This window comes from Gossypium hirsutum, chromosome A02 (genome assembly GCF_007990345.1).
Source record: "Gossypium hirsutum isolate 1008001.06 chromosome A02, Gossypium_hirsutum_v2.1, whole genome shotgun sequence".
Taxonomy (NCBI): domain Eukaryota; kingdom Viridiplantae; phylum Streptophyta; class Magnoliopsida; order Malvales; family Malvaceae; genus Gossypium; species Gossypium hirsutum.
In genome coordinates, this window is record NC_053425.1 from 7,698,933 (window position 1) to 7,710,437 (window position 11,505).

Genomic DNA, 11,505 nt, shown 5'->3' on the forward strand with positions numbered 1-11,505 from the left:
ATGACCAACTTCGAGGATCCTGAAACGGTCCAGTTCCATCTCGGTGGTCTAGTACGCCAGTTGAGCGTATCCAAATTCAGGATTGCACTAGGGCTGTACATAGAGGAGTTCATGAACGATAATGAACTCAACACCCTCCACCGCATCCACTACTCCCCCTCGAAATGCTGGAGGGACCTCGTCCCTACCTCGACCACCTACGATCCTAGCCGCTCCAAGGCATCGGCTCTCCCTCTATCTTTGAGGTATCTACACGCTATCTTGGTTCACACTCTGACAGGGAAACGAGAGAACACCGGTATTGTCACCACCCATGATGCCTATTTCTTATGGAGCATGGCGAATGGGCACGTCCTCGACCTTGCCTACTTCATCACCCTAGCCATCTGCCATCAGACGGAGCGACATAGGAGAGGGGTCATCTATATTGGGCCCTATGTGACTCGACTGGCTCGGCACTTTAGGCTCCTCAACACAGCAGCCTAATCATCCTCCCTCACTCTTATCAGCTAGATGCCCACAGGGCATCTCGAGCATGCTAAGTATGAGGATGATCGAGAAACGATGTGGCACCTATCTCCTCAGTACCGCCTCGTTTAGTACACCGAGGAAGAGGATCCATAGGACATTACTGATGATGTCCCTCCACGTCATGAGGACCCACTGTCTCAGCCACCACCCCCTTCTCGTCCAGTTCATGCGGCGGCTTCATACACTAACATCTCTGAGCGTCTTACTCGATTCGAGCAGCAGTGTTTTCAGTGTTTCGATAACATTGATGCTACTCTATAGTAGATTTTTCAGCACTTCCACATCTCATCGCCACCCCCACCTCGCGAACCATCTAGAGATGAAGATGTTTAAAAACTTTTATTTATTATTTTATGTTTTTACTTTTATTCCATTTTAAGACTAGTTTTTATTTTTCTTTAAGCTTATTTTTAGGTTTTATAATTATTATTTTACAATCTTTAATTTCAGTTATTTCATAACGAGTAATTATTCTTCTTTATATATTTCTTAAAAAGTTCCTACTTCTATCACAGTTATAAAGAGCTCCAAAGCTCACTATTACTTAGGAACTTGAAACTCCACTGGGAAAGGTTCTCCACGACTTCCATGCCCTGCTCGACCACGACCATAGCCACCATGAGATATAATATTCTTTTGGCGCGGCATTTGTGGAACCCAACCTCTACCACTACCGGAGTATCCTCCTCCACCCTCATCATTGATTTGACAAATTATTCTCTATAACTCCAATTCAAGGAGTTCATTCATCATTCAGGAAGTTTCACTTCTCTCCCTATCTTATGATTATAAATCTATCTTTGTCAATATATCTATCTTTGTACATTGAGGGCAATATACATTTTAAGTGTGGGCGGTCTTTTATATTATCATTAGAAATCCCTGAATTTTGTCTTATTCTCATGTGAATCACTCATATCACTATTAGAATGAACTTTAATTAATTTATGATTTTTACTGATATGTCTTGAATTAAAACATAGGCATTTATGCATTGATTGTTTAAACTTTAAGACATTAGGGAATCAAGCATGATAAGTGGATTTTTGAAGAATTAAAAACTTTTAGGTTGTTTCCCTAAGTTTAAGTATTATTTTGAGTTGAAATTCACAAGTTTGAACATCAAAAAGCCATATTTTTTGTGAGATCTTGAGCCCTTAGAGCATATTTTATTCCTTTCATGCTCACTTTTATTATGAGGGGGTCAGTATTGAATTGTTATTCTAGAACTTGCTTGATTATGCATGTCAAGACTGCACCATTTGATTTGATATGTCAAGATGATAAAGGCACTTAGGTTTAGCCCACTCACTCCATAAAAGCCTACTTTCATAATTAACCCTTAGTGAACCCCTTTGAGCCTAACAAGTCATTAATTGATTTACCCTCAATATTAACCCATAACCCATCATTGTTGAAATCCCCTAATTTGATCCCTATTTTTGTTGATATTTGATTTGACCTAATTGCTTAGCTATGTTTTGTTCTTCTATGTATTTGATTTGTTCTTAAAAAAATAATAATAAATAATAATCCATTTCATATTAGTAGTAATTCGTCGTTTTTGAGCTTGAGTGTAAATTTCATATTCTGAGAAGAAGCTCACTTGTATTCAATTGATGACTAGTTATTTTTCTAGCTAGGTAATTTTTCAATTCAATCTCGATTCTAACCTTTTCTTTCAGTTTGTGACCACACCCCCTAACCAAAGCCACGTTACAACCCTCTAAAAAGACCTTTTTGATTGGTGTATCAGCTCAATATATAGTGGTGGAGATCTGATTTTCAAGCAAGCATATGGTAATAACTTTTCATATTGACTAATGAGTGCTTTTATTGATGTCATTAAACACCTTGAGTGATTTGAGTGAATCTTTAGTGAGGATGTTAAACTCTGCGATATTTTGATCAAAGGTAATCACTTAGATAAGGGGAAACACCTATGTTTTCGTGATAAAATGCTCAACTTGGAATGTTTGAAACTCTGATGTACTTTTAGTTGAATTTTCAATGTATGAATACTTATGGATTATTTTGAGATATTATTGATAGGGATTATAAATTGAGAAGAATTTATTTTGATTGTGAGTTGAGGATTTTGCTTGAGGACAAGCAAATGCTTAAGTGTGGGGGTATTTGATAAACCGTAAATTATACATATTTTTATCCCATGCTTAGCACATTTATGGATGATTTCTCCTTAGATTTGGTGAATTCGATGCTCCTAATCCTTTAATTTCATGTTTTATACTTAGGAGAGCATAGTAGAGTAAAAAGTGTGAGAAACGGACCGAAAACCAAGAAAATAGACCCATGTGGGAAATCAACAAGGCCTGGACTTCCTCACACTGGCGTATCACACGGCCGTGTCCATTTGGTAGGATTGAAGCACGACTTACACGGGTAGACTACACGTCCGAGCCTATTCAACAGCCTTGACCACTGGCTAAAGTAATCACACACGGGCATGTCCCTGCCGAACTCAAGTATAGTCCTATTCGGAAAAGGCCAATTTTTAGGGCTCTTAGGCAACCAAAAGCCTATTTGAACACCTGAGGAGGCACTTAAGCGGGGGACGTAGAGTAGGAAGCAAGGAATTACTCAAGGAAAGCCAATTGATCCATCTCAGAAGCCAGATTCATCATCAAGACTGAAGATCTCCCTTCAAGTTCCTTCAAGAGTTTTGGGTTTTCTTGTGTTTTGTTATCTTTATGCTTTTGAGATGTTTTCGTTCATAAGTATGAACTAAACCCCCTAAACACCTAAGGGGAATGAAATCTAAGACGGATATTATTATTATTATCTGAATTGTATGATATATATTTGACTTGTTCTTAATTATGTGTTCTTAATTTTTGTTTTGATATTCCAGGATATTGATTCAAGTTAAGCTCTTATTCAGAGGAGAATAGACCCTGTCTAAGAGTAAATTTGTCATAATTAGGCGGAGTTGATTGCACGCCTAGAGATAGGGTGACAAGATTTTACCGGATTAGGTGAAACCTAATAGGGGAATCCATAGATCGAGTTAATGCAATTCTAGGGTGTTAATTAGAAAGAGATTTCAATTATTCAACCTAGGGTCAGACGTTATTAGTCTCAAGAGAGATAATAATATAACTTAGAATTTTTACGGATCAAGTCAAATGAATAAATTGTCTAATTCAGAGTCAAATAACAAGTGAAGATTAGGTATTGTCCTAATCAATTGAATTTTCCCAAAAGTGTTTTCCCGAATTTTCTTTCTGTGCTTTCTTAGTTAGTAATTAGTTTAGATAACCAAACCTCTTAATTTTTAGGCTAGATAATAAAAAGTAAGTAAATACTAGTACTCGTAGTTCCTTTGGGTTCGACAATCCGGTCTTGCTGAACTATACTACTATTTGATAGGTACACTTGCTTTAATCGTGATAATAAGTTAGTCTCAACGATTCATTTATAAATTTTTAAAACCTATTACGAATATCACGCATCAGAAACCTATAATAAACAAAAGAGAACCCAATGTATTTACTTTGTTGTGTAAGATATTGATTAAGAATAGAGAGTTCGGCATCTTTTATCGTTCAAGATTTAATATATTAAATTTGAACATTAACAAACTCAAGTTTAAGAAGAAATTTGAAACTAATTCAGACATATATTCTTTAAAGATCAACCTGGAATGGTAGAAAATTGTTCGGGAAATTCAAATCCATAAAAATCTTCACTGTCTGGCTATGTCCCTATGTTTTTTGGGTCACTGATATAATGAATTCCTCTAGCTTTGGTATTAAATAATCTTGGCTTATAGAACCCTATTGTTGGGGTTTTGACAGCAACAAAAGAAGAGAACAAGATAGAGAACAAAGGAGCAAGAAGCTTGACATAATTTACTTGCTCACAAACGTGCATCAATTAAACAATCTGCTTTACACAACTGATATGCTTGCTCATTCAATATGAAAACAATACATTTATAATAAAAATACATCACCAAATATTCAACTAATCCCACTAATCAACATTGGGACTATTAAAACATTGCTTGTACATGTGAATAAGCTGAATTATTAGCTCAATCGTCATCTTAGCCCATCAAAACATCAACAACTAAGTTCAATTTCAACCAAACTAAATTACATTGCAACTAAAACAGAAAATGTGTTAATGCAACATGCACAATTGCTGCAACATGCATACAAGCCGTATGCACTCAACAAAATCATCATAGTAGCATGCACTTTAACAAAAACATAACAGCAACATGGTTGGCCATTTTCAACACTCCTCCCTGGCCTCCATGCTACAAATACCAATCATTCATCAAGTTTTTGTTTAGCTTAGCAGTCCTCAGATGCTTTGTTTCAAGCTGGTTCTACTCAAGCAATTCATTTTCAACTTTGGCCTCATTATCAACCAAATCTAACTTACACACTTGACTATCCCAGTCTTTTGTACCCAAGATTTGTTTATTAAATGGAGTCTTCTCCTCCTTCATAGCCTTGGTTGGCAACTTGCCTCCTTCGAACACATCTTTCCTTGTTCCCTTATTCATTACAATCCTTTTTTTTCTTACACATACGCCTTCCTGCTGTAGAGTGTCTTCATGCACATACTCCATCAACTCATCTTTTAGCTTATCCCAAGCTTGTTTGGGAGTCTCACAGGGGTAAGATGCTGCTACCTTACCTTCAAACTCCTCTTCTTTCAACTTATTTTGGGAGTCTCATAAAGGTGAGTTGCTGCTACCTTAACAAGTAACCCTCAAAGATGTTAGACTTTGGCAGCTTTTGTCTTTCTTAACAAGCAAGAGAAGCAAAATCAATGGAATTCAAAGGCTTAGGCTTTGATACCATTTGTTAGGGTTTTGACAGCAGTAAAAGAAGAGAACAAGACAGAGAATAAATGAGCAAGAAGCTTGACATAATTTACTTGCTCACAAACGTGCAGTAAGGAAGCAATCTGCTTTACACAACTGATATGCTTGCTCATTCAATATGAGAACAATACATTTATAATCAAAATACGTCACAAAATATCCAACTAATCTCACTAATCAGTATTGGGACTATTAAAACATTGCTTGTACATATGAATAAACTGACTTATTAGCTCAATCATCACTTAAATCCATCAAAACATCAACAACTAAGTTCATTTTCAACCAAACTAAATTTCATTGCAACTAAAACAGAAAATGTTACTGCAGCATGCACAATTGCTGTAGCATGCATACAAGTTGTATGCACTCAACAAAATCATCATAGCAGCATACACTTCAACAAAAAACATAACAGCAGCATAGTTGGCCATTTTCAACACCTATTATCCAATCTTTTCATTTTGTATATTGTGTCTACAATCGACACTTAACATGTACTGTAGGAACCTGATAACACAATAGTACAATGAAAGTGCTCAAGATGGTCCAAGTACCCAACACCGAAGTTCAAGAGACCGTATTTGGGACAATTACTGAAAGTCTAAGATTTCACCTTTTGTTTTATCTTACAAGAACATAACCGTGTGAAATTTGGCACATAAATCACTTATCAAATTGAATTTCTGGAACTACGGTGGTTGTAATAACATGTTATGTCAGGATTTCATGTTCATACTTTTCGTGCAACATGTTTTATTTCTAGAAAACTAAGAAACTATCACCGATAATTACTATGTCGCTCTTGACTATTCATTATTCTTGAAGTACCTGTATAGTGCCTATGCTATCCTAAAATTAGTATAGGGATATAATCCTCATAAAACTCTCTAGATACATGCATAATAAAATTGAACGTAACTGTGTTAGATACATATCTGTGTTTGGAAGTCTGACTAATTTAGAATAATATGTTGATTACAATGTCAAAAAAAAAAAGCTGCAACAATATTATGATAGTCCAAGTACTTGCATCCAAGGTTTTGATATCTTCAAATATTAGTCTATTAGAGTACTAATCTTCTTTTGAGTTCCAATAATATTGCTCTGAAGATTCAATAATTTGTTCATTTATGATAAGCTTGATTGAAGACATAAGTAAGATAAGTACACAAACCAGAATCAATTGAAAAAATAGAGGTAATTTTTTTTATACTAAAGTACACAATTTCACTAAATGGAAAAACATCCCATAAAATATAAAGAAATCACTAAAGGTTCTAAAGGCTTGAAACTCACAACAGCAAAATCTTGAAGCTGACACTATAAATACTACACTTATATATCAGATATATACATCAGCAAACATAAAACATATCCTCTGCAAATTGCAAAGTAATCAAATTCCAATACACTTGAAATCATAGGTGTTTTCACTTATGAATCTAAGGTTATTACAGCAATCCCACCAGCCAAGATGTTTAAGGCTTGCATCCTGGATGGAGACAACCTTATACCGAAGATTTTTCCTCAGGTTTTTAAGAGCGTTGAGTACATTGCAGGCAATGGTGAGCCTGTTAGCATCAAAAAGGTCACCTTTGGAGAAGGTCACTTCATTTATATAACTTTATACTTTGAATCATACACATATGTATATATTAAACCTGAAGGGAAAAGATAAAGTTACGTCTTTTTCTTCATGCAGAAAGCCAATTCAATTACATGAAGCAGAAGGTTGGAGCACTAGGCAAAGAAAATTTTTGTATATTTACAGTGTTACCGAAGGAGATGCATTGATGAACAAGCTTGAAAAAATCACGTATGAGACGAAGTTAGAGGCCTCTCCACATGGGGGATCCATATGCAAGACTACTTGCAAGTATTACACCATAGGTGACTTTGAGCTCAAGGAAGAGGGAATCAAAGCAGGCAAAGAAAAGGCATATGGAATATTCAAGGCCATTGAAGCCTACCTCCTTACAAACCCTAACGCCTATAGAAACTATCACAAGATTGAGATTGCATCCACTACACGCAACGAATATCGAACATTTCGCCTTTTTCCTTCTAGTTTTCAGTTTTCCATCATATGACCTTCAGATTGCTAATAAGAGTTCATAGTTTGCCCTGATTTCCAGGAAGCTTGGACTGAAAAGTGAAGCATGTAACAAACTGAAGAGCATACAATGTATTTACTGAATCTTGTTGTGTCAAGTATCCATTGAGAATAAAGAATAAAGAATTCATCAACTTTCATCTTTCAGTATTTACTAATTATATATTGAACATAACAAACTCAAGTTTAGGAAAAAAATGATATAATTCCATTAGCTTTAGCATTGAATATATCTTATAGAACATATTATCCACCTTTAATTATTAGTTGGATAAGTTATATGTAATGGATTGTGTTCTTGGCTTAAACATATATAGTTCATACATTTTCTCTAAATTGGAATAATTTTAGTCATAATTCCATGATCCCAAAATTGCTCCTCTCATAGTGCTAAAATCAAGTATTTAACTACTGCCAGAGGACTCTGGATTAGTATCATCAATAATGTTATCCGGACTTTTCATTTTATATATCTATAGTGGAAACATATCCGTAACCAAAACTCATCAACAAGTCCAGGTAACATAATGAAAGAATTGATAAATCAAAGGTACCTATTGACTGCAGGAACTAATAATTCAATAGGAAAATGGAAGTGCAGAAGAGGTTTAAAGTACCCAACACTGAAATGGGGTTGAAGAGAGTTTTTGGAAAGATTTTACCTTTTGTTCTATCTTAGGATAACATAACCATGTTAAATTTGGTACTTGAAACATTGATCAAACAGAATTTCTATCACTATGGCGGTGGTAATAACATTTTCTTTAAGGATTTCATATTTGTACCACCTTTCTCAAGTCATTTTATTTATTTTTGTTGAAGTTGGCCTGCATGCAACACATGAAGCAGCCAAGGAGCAGACAATGCCACATAAGTTATGCGGATGAAGTACATGCAGTCCAAGTTATGTTGATGAAGTATGAAGATCAAGCTGCTGTAGTATTTCCAGATAAAGTACATGCAGCTACTGAAGTTAATGCTATTGTTCAATTTCAGTTTCATTTTGTTACTTTAAGTAATATTTTGTAACTTAGTTAAATTAGAATTAAGTAGGTAATGTATTTAATGCATTCGGTGCTGATAAGATTGATAGATCGGCTTACCTAATTGTGCAAGTTGTGATTTGCAAGTTGCAATGTGCAAGTTGTGCAAGTTGTGATTTGCAAGTTGCAATGTGCAAGTTGTGCAAGTTGCAATGAAGCTAAAAATAGTAAGTGAAACCTGTCAAAGCTAACCAGCTTATGACTGGTATATGTATTAGCATTATGCCATCTTTTTAATCAATGAATTTCAACAGAAATCATTTAAGAAAAATATTCTCTCAATTTTTGTTTTCTTTCACCAAGTAAAATTGTTTGTTTATCCTGCAAGTATCGAGCCTTTTAAAGCTCAATCTTCCTTCATTCTTTATCCGGATTTATTACGTTGTTGCTCAAATTTTACACTGAGCTTCATACTTCCTCCGGATAAATTGTTCCAAAAACCCAACAATTATGTTACTTTGCTGCAACGTGTTCTATTTTCAAAAACTAACCAACAGTCATCAACAAATACTATGTTGTTCCGACTTCTCTTTTCTTTTTTTCTTAAAGTACCCATATTTGGTAACGGTGTGGAAATATGATCCTGGTAGGCCTTTCAAAAACATGAAAATCATAGTAAAATTTGAACACAGCCATGTTAGATACATATCCATGTCTGGAAAATCGGAGTAATTTAGAATAACCTATTGGTTACAATGTCAAACTAAAAGCTGTACGAATCAGCTACCAAAAAAAAAAAAATTGCTGCAAGAATAATCTAACAGTCCAAGCACTTGCATTCAAGTTTTTGATTGATTAAAATATTAGTCTATTAGAGTTCTTTTCCTTTCAATCTTCTTTAGAATTCCAATAATATAGTTCTCAAGATTCATTAACTTGTTCATGTATAGTAAGCTTGATGTTGTATATTGAAGAGATTAGTAATATAAGTACATAAACCAGAATCATTTGAGAAATTGTAGGTGTTTTTCTCATACTGAAGTACAAAATTTCAGTAACTGGCAAAACATTTATCCCATAAAATATAAAGAAATCATCAAAGATTCCAAAGGGCCTAAAACTCACCAACAGCTAAATCTTGAAGCGGACACTATAAATACTTCCCTTATATATCAGATATGTACATCAGCAAACATAAAAAAAAAAATCCTCTGCAAAGTAGTAATCAAATCCCAAATCACTAGAAATCATGGGTGTTTTCACATATGAATCTGAGGTTATTACAGCAATCCCACCAGCCAAGATGTTTAAGGCTTGCATCGTTGATGGTGACACTCTCATTCCCAAGATTGTTCCTCAGGCTTTTAAGACCATTGAGTACATTGAAGGCAATGGTGAGCCTGGTAGCATCAAGAAGGTCACTTTTGGAGAAGGTCAGTTCATTTTTATAACTTTATACTTGGAGTAACATATATGGGTATATATATAACGGTGAAAAATTATGTGTTTTGGACATGAAGGAAGCCAGTTCAATTATATGAAGGAGAAGGTGGAAGCATTAGACAAAGATAAATTAGTGTACAGGTACAGTGTGATTGAAGGGGATGCATTGATGAACAAACTGGAGAAAATCACTTACGAAACCAAGTTGGAGGCATCACCGGGTGGGGGATCCATTTGTAAGACCAGCAGTAAATATTACACCATTGCTGACTTTGAGATCACAGAAGAAGGAATCAAGGCTGGCAAAGAAAAAACCTTGCAAATATTCAAGGCTGTTGAAGCTTATCTCCTGGCAAATCCTGACAAATATTGAAAATATCCCAATATTATGTTTGCAGCCGCTGCAATCAGCATATTAAATGTTTGATTGCATTTATGCTTAATTTTTCCCTTTTGTATGTTTGTGTGTGTTTCACCTTTTAAATTTGCTATTGTTGGTCCAGGCGATATTTAGTTACCTAAATAACAGGTCAATTTGTCAAGCTTATGTTATCAGTGTTTGCGGAAGTAAATAAAGAAGCTTCAAAGATATTTGGAACAAACTGTAATTGATGCAGGCTATTTATTGCAATTGCTGGTGCATCATTTATTTATCTTCAACTTTCTTCTTTTCAGGATTTACGAAATTGTTGAAAAACTGTAATTCTGTCAATAGGATTTGGAATTTGATTGATCGAATCAGGATTTCTGGTTTGATTATAATAGATCCGTCTATTGACATCTTATCCAATATTTATTCTTTCTTTTGTAATTCAAATTCGAATTTAAATTTATATAATTGCTTTAAAATTTAATTTGCTTGACTATCCAATTGATTGAATCTTAACTCATATGACACTAATATTATTACAATGATTAAGAACACCTAAGTTCGAGTGCATTTAAACTTCTCTTATTCTATTGGAAGGGGATAAAAATAAGCTTAGGATAAATGAGTTGAATAAGTTTATTTTTTTAATTAAAAGTTAAAATCAAACAAATTTAATTTTAAATTCAAAATATAAGGTACAAAAATTGGTAACATAATTAATCAATTTTATAATTAATTTATTATCATTTCTATTTTGGAAAATATTTTATTATATTTATTAATTAATTCAACTATTATTGATATAAATTAATTTTAATTGCATATTATATCCAAATTTGACTTTATCTGTTGTAGGCATTAACTGTAAAAGCTACAGATCCAATGACTAATATCACATATATTTGGTAATCCAAATATTATGCATGCAAAATGGATTCTACTATTACAGTGTCAACAGTGAGTTCAAGGTGTGGTGGCCCAAATTCATCGGGCCCAAAATAAAACCAAAACTAAAAAAAATTATAGAAATAGATTGGCCCAAATAAAAAAAGCCCGAAAGCCCAAAACCTAAACTTTTTTTTGGAAACTTTAGCTAACCTTAATTCTTCTTGCGCCGCAGCCTCTCCACATCGGTAGGCGTACCGTCTGACATCCTCTCTGCCACCACTATCATTGACTTCGCTCTCTACCACCATCACTT

The 11,505-nt window shown here is 34.5% G+C and overlaps 1 protein-coding gene and 1 pseudogene across 1 annotated transcript; both read left to right on the plus strand.

Annotated features, from left to right (window-relative positions):
• On the plus strand, positions 1-7,485 carry LOC107933211 (major strawberry allergen Fra a 1.05-like; annotated as a pseudogene).
• A 2,087-nt stretch (positions 7,486-9,572) lies between these two features.
• Positions 9,573-10,628, plus strand: LOC107933224 (major strawberry allergen Fra a 1.05). Its single transcript, XM_016865383.2, has 2 exons — positions 9,573-9,924; positions 10,012-10,628. Exons 1-2 carry the CDS (start codon positions 9,741-9,743, stop codon positions 10,305-10,307), a joined length of 480 nt encoding a protein of 159 aa, XP_016720872.1. The 5' UTR covers positions 9,573-9,740; the 3' UTR covers positions 10,308-10,628.
• The last annotated feature ends 877 nt before the right edge of the window (positions 10,629-11,505 follow it).

Bases quoted from the DNA above. Each gene is read 5' to 3' on its own strand.
- LOC107933224 (XM_016865383.2), top strand. From the start codon at position 9,741: ATGGGTGTTTTCACATATGAATCTGAGGTTATTACAGCAATCCCACCA. The intron at 9,925-10,011 runs GTCAGTTCATTT...TTGGACATGAAG, and splicing joins GAAGGTCACTTTTGGAGAAG to GAAGCCAGTTCAATTATATG.